This window comes from Somniosus microcephalus, chromosome 5, assembly GCF_052327205.1.
Source record: "Somniosus microcephalus isolate GS21.2 chromosome 5, FLI_Smic_1.0, whole genome shotgun sequence".
NCBI classification, from domain to species: Eukaryota; Metazoa; Chordata; class Chondrichthyes; order Squaliformes; family Somniosidae; genus Somniosus; species Somniosus microcephalus.
Window position 1 is genome coordinate 10,793,271 of NC_140991.1, and position 24,738 is coordinate 10,818,008.

General features: G+C 49.8%; 1 protein-coding gene across 2 annotated transcripts in view; it reads right to left on the reverse strand.

Moving 5' to 3' along the window:
- Window positions 1-3,488, reverse strand: part of LOC147116880 (testis-specific serine/threonine-protein kinase 5-like) — a 38,783-nt gene extending 35,295 nt beyond the window's left edge. The window contains exon 1 of one of the 2 annotated variants that reach the window (XM_085987316.1): window positions 3,000-3,488. In XM_085987316.1, coding sequence (XP_085843442.1) covers window positions 3,000-3,197 — 198 coding nt within the window. In that variant the 5' untranslated portion in view covers window positions 3,198-3,488. Of the gene's footprint in view, window positions 1-1,967; window positions 2,128-2,999 lie in introns of those variants that run through there. The other variant, XM_085987317.1, reaches the window with a different exon arrangement.
- Between the last annotated feature and the right edge of the window lie 21,250 nt (window positions 3,489-24,738).

Below are 24,738 nucleotides of genomic sequence, written 5' to 3' on the forward strand. Positions count from 1 at the left end.
ACTGTCGGAGGGGCAGTACTGAGGGAGCGCTGCACTGTCGGAGGGGCAGTACTGAGGGAGTGCCGCACTGTTGGAGGGGCAGTACTGAGGGAGCGCTGCACTGTCGGAGGGGCAGTACTGAGGGAGCGCTGCACTGTCGGAGGGGCAGTACTGAGGGAGCGCTGCACTGTCGGAGGGTCAGTACTGAGGGAGCGCTGCACTGTCGGAGGGGCAGTACTGAGGCAGTGCTGCACTGTCGGAGGGTCAGTACTGAGGGAGTGCTGCACTGTCGGAGGGTCAGTACTGAGGGAGCGCTGCACTGTTGGAGGGGCAGTACTGAGGGAGCGCTGCACTGTCGGAGGGGCAGTACTGAGGGAGCGCTGCACTGTCGGAGGGGCAGTACTGAGGGAGCGCTGCACTGTCGGAGGGACAGTACTGAGGGAGCGCTGCACTGTCGGAGGGGCAGTACTGAGGGAGTGCTGCACTGTCGGAGGGGCAGTACTGAGGGAGCGCTGCACTGTCGGAGGGGCAGTACTGAGGGAGCGCTGCACTGTCGGAGGGGCAGTACTGAGGGAGCGCTGCACTGTCGGAGGGGCAGTACTGAGGCAGTGCTGCACTGTCGGAGGGTCAGTACTGAGGGAGCGCTGCACTGTCGGAGGGTCAGTACTGAGGGAGCGCTGCACTGTCGGAGGGTCAGTACTGAGGGAGCGCTGCACTGTCGGAGGGTCAGTACTGAGGGAGCGCTGCACTGTTGGAGAGGCAGTACTGAGGGAGCGCTGCACTGTCGGAGGAGCAGTACTGAGGGAGCGCTGCACTGTCGGAGGGACAGTACTGAGGGAGCGCTGCACTGTCGGAGCGTCAGTACTGAGGGAGCGCTGCACTGTCGGAGGGGCAGTACTGAGGGAGCGCTGCACTGTCGGAAGGACAGTACTGAGGGAGCGCTGCACTGTCGGAGGGTCAGTACTGAGGGAGCGCTGCACTGTCGGAGGGTCAGTGCTGAGGGAGCGCTGCACTGTCGGAGGTGCAGTACTGAGGGAGCGCTGCACTGTCGGAGGGACAGTACTGAGGGAGCGCTGCACTGTCGGAGGGACAGTACTGAGGGAGCGCTCCACTCAAGCCTCCTCCTGTCTTTCCTCATCTAAATCCATCGGCATAACCCTCTATTCCCTTCTCCCTCATATGCTTGTCTATCCTCCCTTTAAATGCATCTATACTACGCTTTATGAAGAAAGGTTGAGGAGGTTGGGCCTATAGTCATTGGAGTTTAGAAGAATGAGAGGGGATCTTATTGAAATATATAAGGTACTGAGGGGGCTTGACAGGGTAGATGCAGAGAGGATGTTTCCCCTCGTGGGGGTATCTAGAACTAGGGGGCATAGTTTCAGAATAAGGGGTCGCCCATTTAAGACGGAGATGAGGAGGAATTTCTTCTCTCAGAGGGTCGTGAATCTTTGGAATTCTCTACCCCGGAGAGCTGTGGAGGCGGAGTCACTGAATATATTCAAGGTGGAGAGAGACAGATTTTTGAACGATAAACAGTCAAGGTTTATGGGGAGCGGGCAGGGAAGTGGAGCTGAGCCCAAGATCAGATCAGCCATGATCCCATTGAATGGCAGAGCAGGCTCGAGGGGCCAAAGGACCGACTCCCGCTCTTATTTCTTATGTTCTTATGTCCCTGTGGTAGCGAGTTCCACACTCTCACCACTCTCTGGGTAAAGAAGTTCCTTCTGAATTCCCTATTGGATTTCTTAGTGACTATCTTATATTGATGGCCTCTAGTTATGCTCTTCCCCACAAGTGGAAGCACTCTCTCTGCATCCACTCTATCAAAACCTTTCAGAATTTTGAAGACCTCTATTAGGTCACCCCTCAGCCTTCTTTTTTCAAGAGAAAAGAGACCCAGCCTGTTCATCCTTTCCTGATATGTCTACCCTCGCATTTCTGATATGTATACCTATGACTGCAGGAAACAGTCTACTTCTACTTACCCCAATCCCATCTTTATCATTTCCGTCATATCGCCCTGGAATCTGTGCTGTTCTGATAGGACAAGACCCAATTTGTTTGGCCTTTCTTTGTATTTGGAGTTCCTCAAACCAGGCAACATCCCAGTGCCCTGGACCCCCGAGAACGGGTAAGAACTTTGGCCTCGAAATTCAGTGGGCTGCGCCACCAGTTTGCACCCAAAGAGGGCACTCAGTGGCTTTAGCGCCACTGGCCACACCTCACGCGATATTTAGCGGGGCGCTAATGGCGGCGTTAGCCTGTAGCGCTGCGCCGCCACCGATGACGTCATCAGTGTGCGCAGCGCCCCGCTCCCGCCCCGATCACCATATTTGGTCGCGCCCGCCTCTTTAACGCCGGTCGCAAATCGCGACCGGTTCACGGGGCCTACCTGTGGCGGTAGTGGCGCTAGTTAAGGTGGAGGTGCGGGCGGCCGCTTTTTCGGCGGCCGCCTGCCAGCACCTCCGTCCCCGGCCTCCTAACCCCCCCCCCGCGGCATTGCTGGCTGTTTCCCGAGAGCCCGGCACTTCTCCTTGGTGCCGGGCTCATTTGCCGGCACTCGCGAGCGGGGATCGCGCTGTTGCAGGCACCTCCTCCTTAACAGTGGGAGGAAGGCCTGCAGTACCGCAGCGTGCCGTGCCGCAGCGTGTGGCGCTGCGGCCCTTAGCACGCCGATATTCAGGGTGAGCGCCCCAAGCGGGGCGCGGGGAGCCTCGAGTAGCGGCCCGCTTCCGTTTGGGGCGCAGAAACTGAATATCGGGATGGCGCAAGTGGCTCCGCTCGCAGCGGTAATTCCGGCGCCCAGGCGAGCTTGGCGCCCCAAACTGAATTTTTAGCCCTTTGTTTTTAAAGATCTTATAGAGCAGCCTGCTCCATGGGGGAGGGTCAAGGGGCGGGGGTTGGGGTTTGAGCCAATCTCCGTGGCACAGCGCGCTGCGCCACCCACTACCTCCCCCTCCCCCTCCCCCCACGCCCGCAGTGTTTCCCAAAGCCCCCCACCACCCCGCCACACTCACCATGTTGTCCTTCTTACTCCGGAGCCCCAGAGACAGTCGGAAGTTGCAGCCGATCTTCTCCTGGGTGGGGATGCCCAGGTAAACCTTGGAGAATGACCCCGAGCCAATCTTCTTCTGGGTCAGCAGGTAGCCACGCTCCCTGCACTCGCTGACCTCATCCACCTTGACCTCCGCGACCTCATCCGTGCAGGTCGGCATGTTTGACTATTCGCAGGTAGGAAGGAAAGAACGAGGGAAGAAGAAAATACAGAAGGAGGAGGCGGAGGAATGACCAAATCACTCAATTCATGGCTGATGTGCGTTATTCCTCCGGAAACGTCAAGATTAAACGTACAGATGGCCAGGAAATCTCTCATCCCATTGAAGGTTTGGTGAGAGGGTTTGGGGTGTGACTCTCTCCCCTCCTTTATTGATCAGTTTGTGCCGTTTCCTTCGAGCCTGTTTTCCAAATTCTCTTTTTTTTCTAAAAAAAAACAAGAAGGTTCCAGAATGCTGGGTTTTTTTTTTGTGTTGCCAATAGATTGATCTAGAATCAGAACCTCGCTGAGGTTCTACGTTCCAGTCTTTGTCTGGGTGCGATCGTGCAGTGGTGTGATGAAATAACTGTGTTCTGATATTTGTACTTGTACTGTAATGTCTGGAATGTTCCACCGGGGGGAACCACTAATGCTCCTCCCTGGCCCCGCCCCTCTTCTGGTATGTTCTACCAAGGGCTCGGTCAATGATGTACTCTGTTAACTCTGCCATGATTCTTATTTAATAAAAGGCTTCAGTCTTAAGCTTTAGCTTCGGATTCGGGCAGTTATTTGGCACATCAATTTTATTAAATAACAACTTTTGGAAGATGGATCGATTTTTGAAACCAGAGCGTCTGAATATCGATCCCCATTCGGCAGATGCGTCGAAGAAATTTACGCATTGGCTCCGATGTTTTGAACACTTCATCGCATCATCGACCGATCCGACGGTTAACAAGTTGGGTCTTCTAACCAACTTAGTAAGTCATCAAACTGACTCTATAATTGAAGATATTACTACATATGAAGAGGCCCTCCCAGCTCTTAAAGCCCAGTACCTTAAGTCGGTTAACGAAGTATACGCCAGGTATCTCCTGTCTACTCGCAGGCAATTACCCGAGGAATCTCTGGACGATTTCCTGTAGGACCTTAAGGCTTTGGCTAAGGGTTGCAACTACAAGGCTGTCTCTGCCATAGTGTATCAGGAAGAAGCCATCCGCGATTCTTTCATATCTGGCCTCCGATCTAATTATATTAGACAGAGACTCCTCGAGAACGACTCGTTAGTTTTAAAAATGGTTGTCGCTGCTGCTCGATCGTTAGATGTAGCCCAGAAGAATTCAGAAGTGTATGCATCAGCCCATGCATCTCTCTCAGCCTCGTGTGTTCCGAGTATGGAGGCATCCATAACACCAATGGAGCCCCCACTTAATCCTATTGTTGCGGCTGTGCCCCATGGGTCTAAGTGTTATTTTTGTGGCCAATCTAAACACCCCAGGCAAAGTTGCCCAGCCAGAGAGGCTACCTGTTTTAAATGTAAGAAACGGGGACATTTTAGTAAAGTGTGTAAGGGTAATCCTGTACCCGATGTCTTCTCTACTGCCGCCTATCATTTTACTCTAGCCTCGGCTACGGTTGACCAGACCATACCGTGTTCCTTGTCAAAATCTATGATGGACATTAAGATTAATGGTCGTCCTACTGGGTGTTTGATAGACTGTGGCAGTACTGAAAGTTTTATACACCCCAACCTTGTTAACTCCTGTTCATTGAAGGTGTATCCTACTCGAAGTGAAATTGTGATGGCGTCCAAATCCCTTACTTCGGAGGTAACTGGATATTGTAAAGTCACATTGACCGTTAAGGATACGGAGTATAAGGACTTTAAACTCCTCATATTACCTCAGTTGTGTGTGAACTTAATATTAGGCTTGGACTTCCAGTGTCAGCATGAGAGCGTTACCCTTAAGTATGGTGGATCTCAGCCTCCGCTCACAGTCTGCGGCCCTTCTACTTTAAACGTAAGTCCGCCTTCTTTGTTTGCGAACCTTGCTCCTAATTGTAGACCTATAGCGACTAAGAGTCGACGGTATAGTTCAGAAGATAAAACATTTATAAAAGAGGAAGTGGAAAGGCTTCAACGGGAGGGAATCATCGAACACAGTGGTAGCCCGTGGCGTGCCCAGGTGGTGGTGGTTAAAACTAATGAGAAGAAAAGACTTGTGGTCGATTATAGCCAGACTATAAACTTGTATACCCAATTAGACGCCTATCCTTTGCCTCGTATTTCTGAGATGGTGAACCAGATAGCTCAGTACCGCGTGTTCTCCACCATTGATTTAAAGTCTGCCTACCATCAACTCCCCATCAAAATAGAAGACCGACCTTATACGGCCTTCGAAGCTAATGGGCGCCTGTTCCAATTCCTTCGGGTGCCCTTTGGAGTGATGAATGGGGTATCCGTCTTCCAACGGGAGATGGATCGTATGGTGGATGAATACGCGTTGGAAGCAACATTCCCGTACCTGGACAATGTTACCATCTGTGGGCGTGACCAACGGGAGCATGATCAAAATCTCACGAAGTTCCTAGAGACTGCAAAGAGGTTAAACCTGACCTACAATGAAAACACGTGTACCTTCAATACTACACGTTTGTGTATTCTTGGTTGCGTTGTGGAGAATGGGGTAATCGGGCCAGACCCTGAAAGATTACGCCCACTTAAGGAATTACCTTTACCTCACACTGTAAAAGCTTTAAGAAGGTGTCTGGGATTCTTCTCGTACTATGCCCAGTGGGTGGCTAGCTACTCAGATAAAGTCCGACCTCTTATTAAGTCGACGTCTTTTCCGCTATCGGTGGAAGCTCAGGAGGCTTTCCTTAATATCAAACGGGACATTGAGAAGGCAGTGGTATGTGCCGTGGATGAGAAGATCCCACTTCAAGTGGAAAGTGATGCATCTGATTTTGCGTTGGCAGCAACTCTTAACCAAGCTGGTAGACCAGTAGCTTTCTTCTCTCGTACATTGCAAGGACCAGAAGTTCGACATTCTTCAGTGGAAAAGGAGGCACAGGCAATTATTGAAGCAGTCAGGTATTGGAGACATTATCTTGCTGGCCAACGTTTTACGCTCATTACTGACCAGCGATCTGTGGCCTTTATGTTCAACACTAAGCAGAGAGGCAAGATCAAAAATGATAAGATTTTAAGATGGCGAATAGAACTGTCAACATATGACTATGATATTCAGTACAGGCCTGGAGTATTTAATGAGCCATCGGATGCTTTGTCACGAGGAGTATGTGCTAGTCTAGGTACAGATAAGCTTCAAAGTCTCCACGACGCACTCTGCCACCCTGGTGTTACCAGAATGAACCACTTCATTAAGTCCCACAATCTACCCTACTCTATTGAGGAGGTCCGGACAATGACCAGAACCTGTCATGTTTGTGCTGAATGCAAACCCCGCTTCTATAAGCCGTCCGAGCCAGCTCATCTTATTAAAGCAACTCGACCATTTGAGCGTTTGAGTCTCGATTTTAAAGGTCCCCTTCCATCGAGCGACTGTAATGTCTATTTTCTTAATATTATAGACGAGTACAATCGGTTCCCTTTTGTTATCCCCTGTCCAGATGTGACTAGTGCTGTTGTAATTAAATGCCTCTGCCAACTGTTTTCCTTGTTCGGCATGCCTAACTATATACATAGTGATAGGGGTTCTTCCTTTATGAGCGAAGAATTACGACAGTTTTTGCTATCGAAGGGGATTGCAACGAGTAGAACTACCAGCTATAACCCTCGTGGTAATGGGCAGGTCGAGAAAGAAAATGCGACAGTGTGGAAGGCTATTGTACTGTCTCTGAAGTCACGAGGCCTGCCGACCTCTCGCTGGCAGGATGTCCTGCCAGACGTGCTGCATTCCATAAGGTCTCTTTTGTGTACAGCGACGAATGCCACCCCTCATGAAAGGATATTTAGTTTTCCAAGAAAAGCTACTAATGGAGTATCGTTACCCACATGGTTGACGACCACGGGCCCTGTGTTGTTGCGCAGACATGTGAGAGGCCACAAGACTGATCCACTGGTGGAGGAAGTACAACTCCTCCATGCTAATCCCCAGTATGCGTATATTCAATATTCGGATGGGCGAGAGGATACGGTCTCTATTAAAGATCTTGCACCTGCTGGAGCTCGAAAAGAGTTCGACTCTGAGAGTAGAGTTTTCAATCGTGGTATTGGACCTTCAGAGACACAAACCCTCAGTGTGGAAAATACTGATGATTCTGGGAATTCGAATGAACCGGAGTTAGTACTCCGGGAGGAGCCTCAGCAAGAGCTACGTCGTTCCCAGTGGATTATCAGACCTCCTGACAGACTGAATCTATAGCAGGGGGTGAATGTGATGAAATAACTGTGTTCTGATATTTGTACTTGTACTGTAATGTCTGGAATGTTCCACCGGGGGGAACCACTAATGCTCCTCCCTGGCCCCGCCCCTCTCCTGGTATGTTCTACCAAGGGCTCGGTCGATGATGTACTCTGTTAACTCTGCCATGATTCTTATTTAATAAAAGGCTTCAGTCTTGAGCTTTAACTTCGGATTCGGGCAGTTATTTGGCACATCAAGTGGTTACCCTGCTGCCCCGTGTCCTAACTCACACCAAGTCCCGTTCACCCATCACCCCCTGTGCTCACTGCCCCGTGTCCTAACTCACACCAGGTCCCGTTCACCCATCACCCCCTGTGCTCGCTGCCCCGTGTCCTAACTCACACCAAGTCCCGTTCACCCATCACCCCCTGTGCTCACTGCCCCGTGTCCTAACTCACACCCAGTCCCGTTCACCCATCACCCCCTGTGCTCACTGCCCCGTGTCCTAACTCACACCAAGTCCCGTTCACCCACCACCCCTGTGCTCGCTGCCCCGTGTCCTAACTCACACCCAGTCCCGTTCACCCATCACCCCCTGTGCTCACTGTCCCGTGTCCTAACTCGCACCCAGTCCCGTTCACCCATCACCCCCTGTGCTCACTGCCCCGTGTCCTAACTCACACCCAGTCCCGTTCACCCATCACCCCCTGTGCTCACTGCCCCGTGTCCTAACTCACACCCAGTCCCGTTCACCCATCACCCCCTGTGCTCACTGCCCCGTGTCCTAACTCGCACCCAGTCCCGTTCACCCATCACCCCCTGTGCTCACTGCCCCGTGTCCTAACTCACACCCAGTCCCGTTCACCCATCACCCCCTGTGCTCACTGCCCCGTGTCCTAACTCACACCCAGTCCCGTTCACCCATCACCCCCTGAGCTCACTGCCCCGTGTCCTAACTCACACCCAGTCCCGTTCACCCACCACCCCTGTGCTCGCTGGCCTACATTGGCTCCCGGTCCGGCAACGCCTCGATTTTAAAATTCTCATCCTTGTGTTCAAATCCCTACATGGCCTCACATCTCCCTATCTCTGTAACCTCCTCCAGCCCCTACACCCCTCCAAACTCTCCATTCCTCTTGTGTATCCCTCCCTCCCTTCACCCCACCATTGGCAGCCATGCCATAAGCCATCGAGGCCCCATGATTTGTAAATTCCCCCATAAACACCTCCGCCTCTTCACCGCCCTCTCCTTCTTTAAGAGCCCCCTTAAAACACGCTTCCTTGACCAAGCTTTTGGTCGCCCTCCGAATATCTCCTTCCTTGGCTCGGCAATCCATTTATTAATTTGAAGTAACTAGTGTAACCAACCTGCAATCAACGATGATGTCACAGCGTCTATTGGCACCACAATCGAACCTGCGTCACGCTATTGGCAACGCACGATTTAAGGTTTTGGGTTAGACGTTAGGGTTATGTGTTAGGGTTAAGGTGCTAGGATTAGGAGTTAGTGGTTAGGGGTTGAGGTTAGGGTTAGGTGCTAGGATTAGGAGTTAGTGGTTAGGGATTGAGGTTAGGGTTAGGTGCTAGGATTAGGAGTTAGTGGTTAGGGATTGAGGTTAGGGTTAGGTGCTAGGATTAGGAGTTAGTGGTTAGGGGTTGAGATTAGGGTTAGGGTTAGGGTTATGGTTAGGGTTAGATGTTAGGGTTAGGGGCTGGTGTTACGAGTTAGTGCTTACTGTTATAAATCTCATCATTCATCAAGAAACTACTCGTGAAATAACGCTGGACGGCCAGCTGGTGGCGCCGCCCAGGGAGTATAAATACTCGGGCGTGGGCCCAGCTAACCAGGGACATTTTGTAAGACAAGGAACTAGTGAAGTACAACTAGACCTCCATGTTCTGAAACAAGTTGATTAAAGCCTTGCTTTATATTCAAACCAAGTGGGTAGTGAGTTTTATTACATCACTTACTGCAATTATATAGGTCCTTGGTGAGACCACACCTGGAGTATTGTGGACAGTTTTGGTCTCCTTACCTAAGGAAGGATAAACTTGCCATAGAGGGAGTGCAACTAAGGTTCACCAGACTGATTCCTGGGATGGGGGGATTGTCCTACCAGGACAGATTGAGTAGACTAGGCCTACATTCTCTAGAGTTTAGGAGAATGAGAGGTGATCTCATTGAAACATACATAATTGTTACAGGGCTTGACAGGGTAGATGCAGGGAGGATGTTCCCCCTGGCTGGGGAGTCTAGAACCAGGGGTCACAGTCTCAGAATAAGGGGTCGGCCATTTAGGACTGAGATGAGGAGAAATTTCTTCACTCAGAGGGTGGTGAATCTTTGGAATTCTCTACCCCAGAGGGCTGTGGAGGCTCAGTCGCTGAGTATATTCAAGACAGAGATCGATAGATTTTTGAATATTAAGGGTATCGAGGGATATGGGGATAGTGCAGGAAAGAGGAGATGAGGTAGAAGATCAGCCATGATCTCATTGAATGGCAGAGCAGGCTCGAGGGGCCGAATGGCCGACTCCTGCTCCTATATTCTTAAGTTCTTCTGTTGGGTTAAGGGTTTTGTTAGGGTTAGAGGTTAGGGTTAGGGGCCGGTATTAGGAGTTAGTGGTCAGGGTTAGGGGTTAGGGTTAGGGGTCGGTGTTAGGAGTTAGTGGTCAGGGTTAGGGGTTGGGTTAGGGTTAGAGGTTAGGGTTAGGGGTCGGTGTTAGGAGTTAGTGGTCAGGGTTAGGGGTTGGGTTAGGGTTAGAGGTTAGGGTTAGGGTTTGGGTTAGGGTTAGAGGTTAAGGTGTTAAGGTTAGGGTTAGTGTTAGGGTTAGTGGTCAGGGTTAGGGTGTTAATGTTAGGGTTAGGGTTAGTGGTCAGGGTTAGGGTGTTAAGGTTACGGTTAGGTTTGGGTTAGGGTTAGGGTGTTAAGGTTAGGGTTCGGGTTAGTGGTCAGGGTTAGGGTGTTAAGGTTAGGGTTAGGGTTAGTGGTCAGGGTTAGGGTGTTAAGGTTAGGGTTAGGGGTTGGGTTAGTGTTAGGGTGTTAAGGTTAGGGTTAGGGTTAGGGGTTGGGTTAGGGTTAGGGTGTTAAGGTTAGGGTTAGGGTTAGGTTAGGGGTTTGGTTAGGGTTAGGGTGTTAAGGTTAGGGTTAGGTTTGGGTTAGTGTTAGGGTTAGGGTTAGGGTGTTAAGGTTAGGGTTAGGGTTAGGGGTTGGGTTAGGGTTAGGGTTAGGTTGTTAAGGTTAGGGTTAGGGTTAGGATTAGGGTTAGGGGTTGGGTTAGGGTTAGGGTGTTAACGTTAGGGTTAGGGTTAGTGGTCAAGGTTAGGGTTAGGGTTAGGGTGTTAAGGGTAGGGTTAGGGTTAGGGTTAGTGGTCAGGGTTAGGGTGTTAAGGTTAGGGTTAGGGTTAGTGGTCAGGGTTAGAGTTAGGGTTAGGGTTAGGGTTAGGTTTGGGTTAGGGTTAGGGTTAGTGTGTTAAGGTTAGGGTTAGGGTTAGGGATAGTGGTCAGGGTTAGGGTGTTAAGGTTAGGGTGTTAAGGTTAGGGTTAGGGTTAGGGTTAGGGGGTGAAGGTTAGAAACCACTATTGACAACGCAGTGTCACTAGACTTGTCCTTTGTGACTGCTCCTCTGTGAATCTCCTCGGGAGGATTTTCTGTCTCCCAGGTGCTTTATAAATTCCAGCTGACCTAGCGCTCTAACTCAATGGGGAGCTGGGCAGATTTGGGGTGAGTCTTGCTGCAGTTTGTGGAAGAGAAAAGAAACAGGGTTTAAAGTAATACGATAGCAAAATACTGCGGAGTGTACAGTAATAGGGGATTCTATTGTAAGCGGAATAGAAAGGCGTTTCTGCGGCTGCAAACGAGACTCCAGGATGGTGTGTTGCCTCCCTGGTGCAAGGGTCAAGGATGTTTCAGAGTGGCTGCAGAACATCTTGGAAGGGGAGGGCGAACAGCCAGTTGTCGTGGTGCACATAGGTACCAACGATCTAGGTAAAAAACGGGATGAGGTCCTAAAAGCTGAATATAGGGAGTTAGGAGGTAAATTAAAAAATAGGACCTCAAAGGTAGTAATCTCAGGATTGCTACCAGTGCCACGTGCTAGTCAGAGCAGAAATAGAAAGATATTTCAGATGAATATGTGGCTAGAGGAATGATGCGAGGGGGAAGGATTCAAATTCCTGGGACATTGGAACTGGTTCTGGGGGAGGTGGGACCAGTTCAAACTGGACGGTTTGCACCTGGGCAGGGCCAGGACCGATGTACTAGGGGGAGTGTTTGCTCGTGCTGTGGGGGAGGGTTTAAACTAAAATGGCAGGAGGTTCGGAACCTGAGCAGGGGGACAGAGGAAAGGGAAACAAGGATAGAAGCAAAAGATAGGAAGGAGAAAAGCAAAAGTGGCAGTCAGAGAAATCAACAGTTTAAATCAAACATGGCCACAGTAAGTAATAATTCTAATAGGTCTAAGAGCGGTAAAAAAACAAGCCTGAAGGCTTTGTGTCTTAATGCGAGGAGCATTCGTAATAAGATGGATGAATTAGCTGCGCAAATAGAGGTAAACGAATATGATTTGATTGGGATTATGGAAACATGGCTCCAGGGTGGCCAAGGCTGGGAACTCAACATCCAGGGGTATTCAATATTCAGGAAAGATAGGCAAAAAGGAAAGGGAGGTGGGTTAGCATTGCTGGTTAAAGAAGGGATTAACACAATTGAAAGGAAGGATATTAGCTCTGATGATGTAGAATCTGTATGGGTAGAATTGAGAAATACCAAGGGGCAGAAAACGTTAGTGGGAGTGGTATATAGACCTCCAAACAGTAATGCGGAGGTTGGGGACGGCATTAAAAGGGAAATTAGAGAAGCGTGCAATAAGGGCACAGCAGTCATCATGGGTGACTTAAATTTACATATAGATTGGGCTAACCAAATTAGTAACAATACTGTGGAGGAGGAATTCCTTGAGTGTTTACTGGAAGGTTTCCTGGACCAATATGTCGAGGAACCAACCAGAGATCAGGCCATCTTAGACTGGGTATTATGTAACGAGAAAGGATTAATTAGCAATCTTGTTGTACGAGGCCCCTTGGGTCGGAGTGATCATAATATGATCGAATTCTTCATTAAGATGGAGAATGAAATAGTTGACTCAGAGACTAGGGTCCTGAATTTAAATAAAGGAAACTACAATGGTCTGAGGCGCGAGTTGGGTAGGATTGATTGGGGAATGTCACTCAAAGGGTTGACGGTGGATAGGCAATGGCAAACATTCAAAGACCGCATGGATGAACTACAGAATTTGTTCATCCCAGTTTGGCATAATAATAAAACAAAAAAGGTGGCTCAACCGTGGCTATTAAGGGAAATTAGGGATAGCATAAGATCCAAGGAGAGGACATATAAATTGGCCAGAAAAAGCAGTAAACCTGAGGATTGGGAGCAGTTTAGGATTCAACAAAGGAGGACAAAGGGATTAATTAAGAAGGGGAAAAGAGAATATGAGAGTAAGCTTGCAGGGAACATAAAAACTGGCTGTAAAAGTTTTTACAGATATGTGAGGAGAAAAAGATTGGTGAAGTCAAGCGTAGGTCCCTTGCAGTCAGAATCAGGGGAATTTATAATGGGGAACAAAGAAATGGCAGACCAATTACAGGAAACTCTTTTTTATCCGGCACCGACGGGACCGGCGTGGTACCGGTTGATCAAAAAGTCCGGATTACAGAGAGGTATACTTACCAAGGTACGAGAGCTCCGGACACGGCCACAGGTGCAGGAGCCCTGGTTACACGGCACTTGTGCAGGAGCCTCTGTTGCACGGCCACAGGTGCAGGAACCCCGGTTACACGGCCACAGATCCAGGAGCCCCGGTTACACGGCCACTAATATATAGTAAAACTTACCTGAACCTTCTCCTGAATTTTGCCGGTTAAAAGAGAGTTTCCTGTAAATACATATTTTGATTAGAAACATAGAAACATAGAAGATAGGAGCAGGAGTAGGCCATTCGGCCCCTCGAGCCTGCTCCGCCATCCAATGCGATCAAGGTTGATCATCCAAATTCAGTACCCGGTACCTGCTTTCTCCCCATACCCCTTGATCCCTTTAGCCTTAAGAAATGTATCTTGAATATATTTAATGAATTGGCCTCCACTGCCTTCTGTGGTAGAGAATGCCACAGATTCACCACTCTCTGGGTGAAGAAATTCCCCTTCATTTCTGTCCTAAATGGCCTACCCCTTATCCTTAGACTGTGACCCCTGGTTCTGGACTCCCCGACCATCGGGAACATCCTTCCTGCATCTAGTCTGTCCAGTCCTGTCAGAATTTTATAAGTTTCAATGAGATCCCCTCTCATTCTTCTAAACTCCAGTGAGTATAAGCCTAATCGACCCAATCTCTCCTCATACGTCATTCCTGCCATCCCAGGTATCAGCCTGGTGAATCTTCGCTGAACTCCCTCCATGGCAAGAACATCCTTCCTCAGATAAGGCGACCAAAACTGCACACAATACTCAAGGTGTGGTCTCACCAAGGCCCTGTACAACTGCAGCAAGGCTTCCTTGCTCCTGTACTCAAACCCTCTCGCTACGAAGGCCAACATGCCATTTGCCTTCTTAACCGCCTGCTGCTCCTGCATGCTTACCTTCAGCGACTGGTGCACAAGGGCACCCAGGTCTCGTTGCACTTCCCCTTCTCCCAATCTATTGCCATTCAGATAATAATCTGCCTTTCTGTTTTTGTCACCAAAGTGGATAACCTCGCATTTATCCACGTTATATTGCATCTGCCATGCTTTTGCCCAATCACCCAACTTGTCCAAATCATCCTGGAGTTTCTCGGCATCCTCCTCACAGCACACACGCCCACCCAGCTTTGTGTCGTCTGCAAACTTGGAGATATTACATCTAGTTCCCTTGTCTAGATCATTAATATATATTGTGAATAGCTGGGGCCCAAGGACCGATCCCTGCGGTACCCCACTAGTCACTGCCAGCCACTTGGAAAAAGACCCGTTTATTCCAACTCTTTGCTTTCTGTCTGCCAACCAGCTCTCTATCCAAATCAATACCTTGCCCCCAATCCCATGTGCCTTAACTTTACACGCTAATCTCTTATGCGGGACCTTATCGAAAGCCTTCTGAAAGTCCAAATACACCACATCCACTGGTTCTCCCTTATCTATTTTACCAGTTACATCCTCAAAATATTCCAGTAGATTAGTCAAACATGATTTACCTTTTGTAAATCCATGTTGACTTTGTCCGATCCTGTCACTGTTTTCCAATTGCTCTGCTATTACATCTTTTATAATGGACTCTAGCATTTTCCCCACTACCGATGTCAGGCTTACCGGTCTGTAATTCCCCGTTTTCTCCCTACCACCTTTTTTGAATAGTGGGGTAACATTAGCTACCCTCCAATCCATGGGTACTGTTCCAGATTCCATCGAATGCTGGAAGATGATCAGCAAAGCATCAACTTTCTAGGGCCGCTTCCTTAAGTACCCTAGGATGTAGATTATCAGGCCCTGGGGATTTATCGGCCTTCAATCCCCTCAATTTCCCTAACACCATTTCTCTACAAATACTGATTTCTTTCAGTTCCTCCCTTTCATCAGACCCTATGTTCCCCGACATCTCTGGGAGGTTATTTGTGTCCTCCTTTGTGAAGACAGAACCATGGTATGCTCCTCCTGCGCTATGTGGGAACTCAGGGACACTTCCTGTGTCCCTGACAACTATGTGTGCAGGAAGTGTGTCCAGCTGCAGCTACTGGCAGACTGCATAGCGGCGCTGGAGCGGCGATTGGATTCATACTGGACCATTCGCGAGGCTGAGGAGGTCGTGGATATCATGTTTGATCAGTTGGTCACACCGCAGGCAAAGGTTGGACAGGCAGAAAGGGAATGGGTGACCAACAGACAGAGTACTAGGCACAGGCAGATAGTGCAGGGGTCCCCTGTGGACATCCCCCTCTCAAACAGATACACCACTTTGAGTACTGTTGGGGGCGATGGCTTACCAGAGGAAGGCAGCAGCAGCCAACTTCCTGGCACCAGGGGTGGCTCTGCTGCACCGGACGGGAGGAAAAAGAGGGGGAGAGCTATAGTAATAGGGGATTCTATTGTAATATTGTAAGGGGAATAGATAGGCGTTTCTGCGGCCGCAAACGAGACTCCAGGATGGTGTGTTGCCTCCCTGGTGCAAGTGTCAAGGATGTCTCAGAGCGGCTGCAGAACATCTTGGAAGGGGAGGGTGAACAGCCAGTTGTCGTGGTACATATAGGTACCAACGATATAGGTAAAAAGCGGGATGAGGTCCTAAAAGCGGAATATAGGGAGTTAGGAGGTAAATTAAAAAATAGGACCTCAAAGGTAGTAATCTCAGGATTGCTATCAGTGCCACGTGCTAGTCAGAGTAGAAATAGAAGGATATTTCAGATGAATACGTGGCTAGAGGAATGGTGCGAGGCGGTGGGATTCTAATTCCTGGGACATTGGAACCGGTTCTGGGGGAGGTGGGACCAGTTCAAACCGGATGGTTTGCACCTGGGCAGGGCTGGAACCGATGTCCTAGGGGGAGTGTTTGCTAGTGCTCTGGGGGAGGGTTTAAACTAAAATGGCAGGGGCTTGGGAACCTGAGCAAGGGGACAGAGGAAAGGGAAACAAGGATAAAAGCAAAAGATAGGAAGGAGAAAAACAAAAGTGGCAGTCAGAGAAATCAACGGTTTAAATCAAACATGGCCACAGTAAGTAATAATTCTAATAGGTCTAAGAGCATTCAAAAAACAAGCCTGAAGGCTTTGTGTCTTAATGCGAGGAGCATTCATAATAAGGTGGATAAATTAGCTGCGCAAATAGAGGTAAACGAATATGATTTGATTGGGATTACGGAAACGTGGCTCCAGGGTGGCCAAGGCTGGGAACTCAACATCCAGGGTTATTCAATATTCAGGAAAGGTAGGCAAAAAGGAAAGGGAGGTGGGGTAGCATTGCTGGTTAAAGAAGGGATTAATACAATTGTAAGGAAGGATATTAGCTCTGATGAGGTGGAATCTGTATGGGTAGAACTGAGAAATACCAAGGGGCAGAAAACATTAGTGGGAGTGGTATATAGACCTCCAAACAGTAATGCGGAGGTTGGGGACCGCATTAAAAGGGAAATTAGAGAAGCGTGCAATAAGGGCACAGCAGTCATCAGGGGTGACTTTAATCTACATATAGATTGGGCTAACCAAATTAGTAACAATACTGTGGAGGAGGGATTACTGGAGTGTTTAAGGGATGGTTTCCTGGACCAATATGTCGAGGAACCAACCAGAGATCAGGCCATCTTAGACTGGGTATTATGTAATGAGAAAGGATTAATTAGCAATCTGGTTGTACGAGGCCCCTTGGGTCGAAGCGATCATAATATGATCGAATTCTTCATTAAGATGGAGAGTGAAGTAGTTGACTCAGAGACTAGGGTCCTGAATTTAAATAAAGGAAACTACGATGGTCTGAGGCGCGAGTTGGGTAAGATTGATTGGGGAATGTCACTCAAAGGGTTGACGGTGGATAGGCAATGGCAAACATTCAAAGACCGCATGGTTGTGTGCTGAGCCCCCTCCTCTACTCCCTCTTCACCCACGACTGTGTGGCTGTTCATGGTTCCAACACCATCATCAAGTTTGTGGATGATACCACGGTGGTAGGCCAGATCACCAACAACGATGAGTCAGCCTACAGGGAGGAGGTCCAATACCTCATGAAGTGGTGCGCCGACAACAACCTGGCCCTTAACATCAAGAAAACCAAGGAAATCATTGTGGACTTCAGGAAGTCTAAAGGCGGAAGACACACCCCCATCCACATCCAAGGGACTGTGGTGGAAAGGGTGGGCAGCTTTAAGTTCCTCGGAGTCCACATCACAGAAGACCTCTCCTGGTCCCTCAATACCTCCTCTTTGGTGAAGAAGGCCCAGCAGCGCCTATATTTCCTAAGGAGGCTGAAGGGATGCAACCTGTCACCCCGGATCCTCTCTAACTTTTACCGCTGCACAATAGAGAGCATCCTGACAAACTGTATCACAGTATGGTATGGCAGCTGTAGCTACTATGACCGGAAAGCCCTGCAGCGGGTAGTCAAAACTGCCCAATGCATTACCGGCACCCGGCTACCGACCATTGAGAACATCTACCAGAAACGCTGTCTACGGAGGTCATTGACCATCATCAAAGACCCTACCCACCCCAGCCACAGTTTGTTCGCCCCCCCTGCCATCTGGGAGACGCTACAGATGCATTTGCACCCAAACGACCAGATTTAGGAACAGCTTCTTTCCCAGGGCTGTCATCCTACTGAACTCCACAAATAAACTCTAAAGCCTGCACATCTGTCAATGCACTTTATTATGGTTATGTTTATGTTTATGTCACAAGCCAAATGTATGTTAAATGTCTTAATCTAAATGTACACTCTCGGGAGCCGCAAGCCTACATTTTGTTGTACTGCACTTGTGCACTAACAATGACGATAAAAGTTGATTATTATTATTATTATGAACTACAGAATTTGGCATAAAAATAAAACAAAAAAGGTGACTCAACCGTGGCTAACAAGGGAAATTAGGGATAACATAAGATCCAAGGAGAGGACATATAAATTGGCCAGAAAAAGCAGTAAACCTGAGGATTGGGAGCAGTTTAGGATTCAACAAAGGAGGACAAAGGGATTAATTAAGAAAGGGAAAATAGAATATGAGAGTAAGCTTGCAGGGAACATAAAAACTGACTGTAAAAGCTTTTATAGATATGTGAAGAGAAAAAGATTGGTGAAGTCAAGCGTAGGTCCCTTGCAGTCAGAATCAGGGGACTTTATAATGGGGAACAAAGAAATGGCCGACCAATTAAATACATATTTTGGTTCTGTCTTCACAAAGGAGGACACAAATAACCTCCCAGAGATGTCGGGGAACATAGGGTCTGATGAAAGGGTGGAACTGAAAGAAATCAGTATTTGTAGGGAAATGGTGTTAAGGAAATTGATGGGATTGAAGGCCGATAAATCCCCAGGGCCTGATAATCTACATCCTAGGGTACTTAAGGAAGTGGCCCTAGAAATAGTTGATGCATTGCTGGTCATCTTCCAGCATTCGATGGAATCTGGAACAGTACCCATGGATTGGAGGGTAGCTAATGTTACCCCACTATTCAAAAAAGGTGGTAGAGAGAAAACGGGGAATTACAGACCGGTAAGCCTGACATCGGTAGTGGGGAAAATGCTAGAGTCCATTATAAAAGATGTAATAGCAGAGCACTTGGAAAACAGTGACAGGATCGGACAAAGTCAACATGGATTTACAAAAGGTAAATCGTACTTGACTAATCTACTGGAATATTTTGAGGATGTAACTGGTAAAATAGATAAGGGAGAACCAGTGGATGTGGTGTATTTGGACTTTCAGAAGGCTTTCGATAAGGTCCTGCATAAGAGATTAGCGTGTAAAGTTAAGGCACATGGGATTGGGGGCAAGGTATTGACTTGGATAGAGAACTGGTTGGCAGACAGAAAGCAAAGCGTTGGAATAAACGGGTCTTTTCCAAGTGGCAGGCAGTGATTAGTGGGGTACCGCAGGGATCAGTCCTTGGACCCCAGCTATTCACAATATATATTAATGATCTAGACAAGGAAACTAGATGTAATATCTCCAAATTTGCAGACGACACTGTTGCGTTTGCAAAGATAATCCAGAGACCGTCAGTGAGTTCAGTTCATGCTGCTTTTAATATCTGCCACACACACACACTTCCAGGCACAAGCAATCGAATACCTATACACAATACAATGATCACAGCACTATCAAACTCCATGTGCTCAGGCCAAGGCAATCGAGTACCTATCACCAATGTCAGACATAACATTTCCTCCCCCCTCACAGAATTTCAAACATGAAATGTAGTGACAAAGTCCTGTAGGTGGCCAGGGCGAGAACGTGTACGAACAGGCCGAGGTGTGGACTGGTGAGGAGCAGGCCGAAGTGGGGACTATGAGGAGCAGGCTGAGGCACAACATTTGCTTGAGGGTTGGCTGGCTGAGCCACATGTGCATCCCGCCACTCTGGGGGTAAGGCTTGGGGGTTAGGTCCGTATAATCCCGCATCAGGGGGTGCTGGCACCTTCCGCAGGCGGCTGGCATGCCACCGAGAGCCGTCAGTGAGGCAGAAAGTGGCTGGTCCAAGTTGGCAGCTGATTTGGCGAGGGGAGGACCAGAATGACGCCATCTTATTATTGCGGTGAGGCCTGCGGACTCTGACCCAATCGGAGACTGAGATGTTGGGCGCCTTGGCCCTCTTCGACTGGTCGAAGCGGAGTTTCATCTTCTCCTGCTGTCTAGCGACTGTGGCTTGAGCCGGTGGAGCAGGGCTCTGAGCTAGCGAGGGGCGGAGCCTGCCAAGGGGCAGCATGAGCTCACGGCCTAGCATGAGGGATGCGGGTGAGACCCCTGTAGTGGAATGCTGGGAGGCTCTGTCGTGCAGCAGTGTGTGGAGGAGGGCCTTGTCAAACGCACACCCCTGGGATAGGTGTGCTCTGAGGCCATTTTTCAGTGTCTGGTTAAAACGCTCCACCCCCCCCCCCACCGCATTTGACTCGGGGTGGTAGTACACTGTGTGTATGTGACGGATGCCCTTGCTCTCAAGGTAAGAGGAGAGTTCCGAAGAGACCATTTGGGGGCCATTGTCTGTGGTGATGGCCTTTGGATGCCCCCAGCGGGAGAAGAGGGACTCAAGGATATCAATGATGACCCGAGAGGTGACAGAGCCCACGGCAGTGACCTCTGGCCATTTTGAGTGCAGGTCATAGGTCACCACTAGGAACCGTTGATGGTGGGGGACACCATGGATCTCCCCGCAGACGTCCAGCTGCAGGTGCTCCCAGGGCTGAGAGGGCCAGGCAAGGGGTTGCAGGGGTGGGGGAGCTTGGTGGCCAGTCTTGCCACTTACAAGGCAGGCTGCACAGTCCTTGACCAGGGCCTCGATTTCCCTGTCGATACCCGGCCACCACACTAGGTCTCGGCATCGTTGTTTGAGCTTCACTATGCCCAAGTGGCCCTCATGCGCCATGGATAAAACACGCGCACGAAGGGCACTTGGGACCACAGTGCAGAGCCCACGTGCAACACAGGAGTCATTCCAGCAGGAGAGCTCCTCTTTAACTCTGGAGTAGGCAGACAGTTCCTCAGACACCTTGCGAGGCCAGCCATCTCTGATGAAGGTGCACAGCTGGGTGAGGGCCGGATCCTGTTCAGAGGCCTCTTTGAGCTCCTGGAGAGAGACTGTGGTTTGGAGAGGCGTGTGCAGCATCTGGACGATATCCTGTTCCACTTGTTCAGACCCGACGAGTGGGGCTGGGGCAGAGACAGTGCGGGAGAGCAGATCTGCAACAACATTGTCACATCCTGGTGTGAACTGGAGACTGAAATTATATTGGCGGAGGCGGTCAGACCAGCGATGTAGACGCAGTGGTCTGTGGCCCGTGCCGGATGTCGACAGCAGGGCAGTGAGAGCCTGGTGATCGGTTCGCAGGGTGAAGGCACGGCCATACGTGTACAGGTGCCACCGCTCACATGCCCAGATGCACGCCAGCGCCTCACGCTCGCCTACTGAGTACTTCTGTTCGGTGGGGCTAAGGGCTCGGGAGGCAAAGGCGATTGGTTTCTCCACTCCACTCTGTATCTGCGATAACACCGCCCCCACAGCTGCAGCGGACGCGTCGCAGGTGACGAGGGTGGGGCTGGCGACGTCAAAGTGAGCCAACACTGGAGGCGACGTGAGCTGCGATTTGAGGAGGCGAACAGCTTCCGTACAGGCTTGTGACCACACCCAGGGCTCATCCTTTCGCAGGAGCTGGCGCAGTGGGGCTGTGGTGGCTGAGTACTGGGGCAAAAACTTCAGGTAGTACCCAGTCATGCCAAGGAAGGAGGCAACCTGTGCTGCAGAGCTGGGTTCTGGGATGCTGTGAATGGCATCCACGTTTGACTGGAGTGGGGATATACCGTCAGCCGACAACCGAAACCCCACAAATTCGATCTCTGAAACAGCAAAGACACACTTTTCGCCATTCAGTGTGAGCTTGTGTTTTGCTAGAGCTGTGAAAACTCTGTGAAGGCGTTCGTCGTGAGTGGAGGTCGAGGGCCCATGCACGACAATGTCATCCAGGTAGATGGCCACCCCAGGAATGCCCGCGAGCACAGAGGCCATCACCTTTTGGAAGCAGCTGGGTGCAGAGCTAAGTCCAAATGGCATCCTGGTGTACCGAAAGACGCCAGCATGTGTCACAAAAGCAGTGAGGTCCCTGCTGCTGGGGTGGAGGGGAACCTGTAGATAGCCCTGTCGAAGGTCCAGTTTCGAGAACAGGATGGAACCATAGAACTGCGCTGTGAGTTCCTCTGACGTGGGCAGTGGATACTTGTCAGGGATTACGGCCTTATTCACTGCTCGAAGATCGACACAGACGCGTAGACCACCTGACTTTTTCGTTGCAACCACCAGGTTGGAGACCCATGGGGAGGCATCAACTGGTTCGATGATGCCGGCTTCCAGTAGCTGCTTTAGTTCAGCTGTGACCCCGTCACGGAGAGCAAGCGGGATGCAGCGCAGTGGCTGAATGACAGGGGTAACAGTGGAGTCAACCATGGGCTGGTGGGTGAAGGCAGTCAGGCAGCCCAGACCCTCGAAGAGTGCTGGCCATGTTTGGTGCCATGGTGAGGCGACGTGCAGAATCGCAGACCCGCCGGTGTCCAAGAGAGAAAAACCCAGGTCAGTGAAAAGATCCAGTCCCATCAGGTTAGCTCCTTGGCGTGCCACATGAAAACAAAAATCTGGCAAAACTTTTGTTCCATAGCGTACTGTGAGGTTGACTGAGCCCACTAGTCCAATTTTCGAATGACCATACCCGCAAAGGGTAGTGGAGGGCGCAGAGAGTGGCAGGGAGCTGTAAAAGCGTTTGAATGTGTCCACATTCAGCAGTGAGACGCTGGCACCGGTATCCAACAACAGCGGGATGCACACATCATTCAGGTTAATTGTGCATGATTTGAAAGCCACTACTGGCCCAGAGCTCACGTTGTGAATTATAGTGCTTGAGGACTGAGAGTGTTCATTTGTAGCAACCGGGGCAGAGCGGCAGACATTGGCAAAGTGATTTTGTTTTCCACAATTGCGACAGGCTTGGCCGCGCGCGGGGCAATTCTGCGCTCTGGTAGCATGTGAACGAGATCCGCAGTTTCCACACTGTTGCCGCGGTAGCGCGTGTTGCTGCCGTCGCACGAGCATTACCGTGTCAGAGCTGTCGGGGCCGAGGGCGCTGTCACTGGGTGTGTGTGCTAGTTTCGCTGCACATTCGGCTGCAGACTCCACTTGAAAGGCAATGTTGACTGCCTGTGACAACGACAGATCGTCGGACTTGAGTAACAGTCTTTCACGCACTCGCACGTTGTTTGTGTGCTCTATTAGTTGATCACGCACCATCTTATCTTGTAATGCACCGAACTTGCACGAGCTAGCTAACCCCCTCAAATTAGCACTGACTCGCCGAGGAGTTGGTGACGCTGTCTAAAAATGAATCGCCGCAGGACGGCACTTTGTGGGGCAGAGAAGTGTGTGCTTAACAGAGCCACAGCCTCATCATATGTTTGGATCGAGTCTGCTGTGCATAATGTCCCAAGAACACGCTGGCCCTCCGCTCCCAAGCAATGGGATAACAGTGCCTTTTTCCGAGCCGTATTCACAGTTTCTAGTCCAAGAGCAATGAGGTAGGTTTCAAAGGACTGTAACCAGCGAACCCATGGGATTGGGGGCTCACCGGGTAGTGCAAGGAAGGGAGGAGGTGGTGGAAGAGAGATTTCAGCCATCCTTGTCGCCAAATGTTGCGTTTGCAAAGATAATCCAGAGACCGTCAGTGAGTTCAGTTCATGCTGCTTTTAATATGGCTGCCACACACACACACAATTCCAGGCACAAGCAATCGAATACCTATACACAATACAATGATCACAGCACTATCAAACTCCATGTGCTCAGGCCAAGGCAATCGAGTACCTATCACCAAATGTCAGACATAACAGACACAAAGCTGGGTGGGCGTGTGTGCTGTGAGGAGGATGCCGAGAAACTCCAGGATGATTTGGACAGGTTGGGTGATTGGGCAAAAGCATGGCAGATGCAATATAACGTGGATAAATGCGAGGTTATCCACTTTGGTGGCAAAAACAGGAAGGCAGATTATTATCTGAAAGGCAATAGATTGGGAGAAGGGGAAGTGAAACAAGACCTGGGTGTCCTTGTGCACCAGTCGCTGAAGGTAAGCATGCAGGTGCAGCAGGCGGTTAAGAAGGCAAATGGTATGTTGGCCTTCGTAGCGAGAGGGTTTGAATACAGGAACAAGGATTTCTTGCTACAGTTGTACAGGGCCTTGGTGAGACCACACCTTGAGTATTGTGTGCAGTTTTGGTCACCTTACCTGAGGAAGGATGTTCTTGCCATGGAGGGAGTTCAGCGAAGATTCACCAGGCTGATACCTGGGATGGCAGGAATGACGTATGAGGAGAGATTGGGACGATTGGGCTTGTACTCGCTGGAGTTTAGAAGAATGAGAGGGGATCTCATTGAAACTTTTAAAATTCTGACAGGACTAGACAGACTAGATGCAGGAAGGATGTTCCCGATGGTCGGGGAGTCCAGAACCAGGGGTCACAGTCTAAGGATAAGGGGTAAGCCATTTAGGACAGAGATGAGGAGGAATTTCTTCACCCAGAGAGTGGTGAACCTGTGGAATTCTCTACCACAGAAGGCAGTTGAGGCCAATTCATTAAATATATTCAAGAAAGAGTTGGATATATTTCTTAAGGCTAAAGGGATCAAGGGGTATGGGGAGAAAGCAGGGACAGGGTACTGAATTTGGATGATCAGCCATGATCTCATTAAATGGTGGAGCAGGCTCGAGGGGCCGAATGGCCGACTCCTGCTCCTATCTTCTATGTTTCTATGGATGCTGGAAATCCGAAATAACAACAGAAAACGCTGGAAAAACTCAGCAGGCCCGGCAACATCCGTGGAGAGAGAAACAGAGACAACGTTTCAGGTCGAAACCCTTCGTCAGGACTGATGAAGGGTCCCAGACCTGAAACGTTGACTTTGTATCTCTCTCCACAGATGTTGCCTGGCCTGCTGAGTTTTTCCAGCGTTTTCTGTTTTATTTAGGGTTTAAAGTAAATTGATTTAACGAGGTGAAAGGTTAAGTGGTCTGTTCTTTCAGCTCCACTGACGAAATGCATATAATGGTCGAAGGATGAGACCAAAGCTGCAGGAAAAGGCAG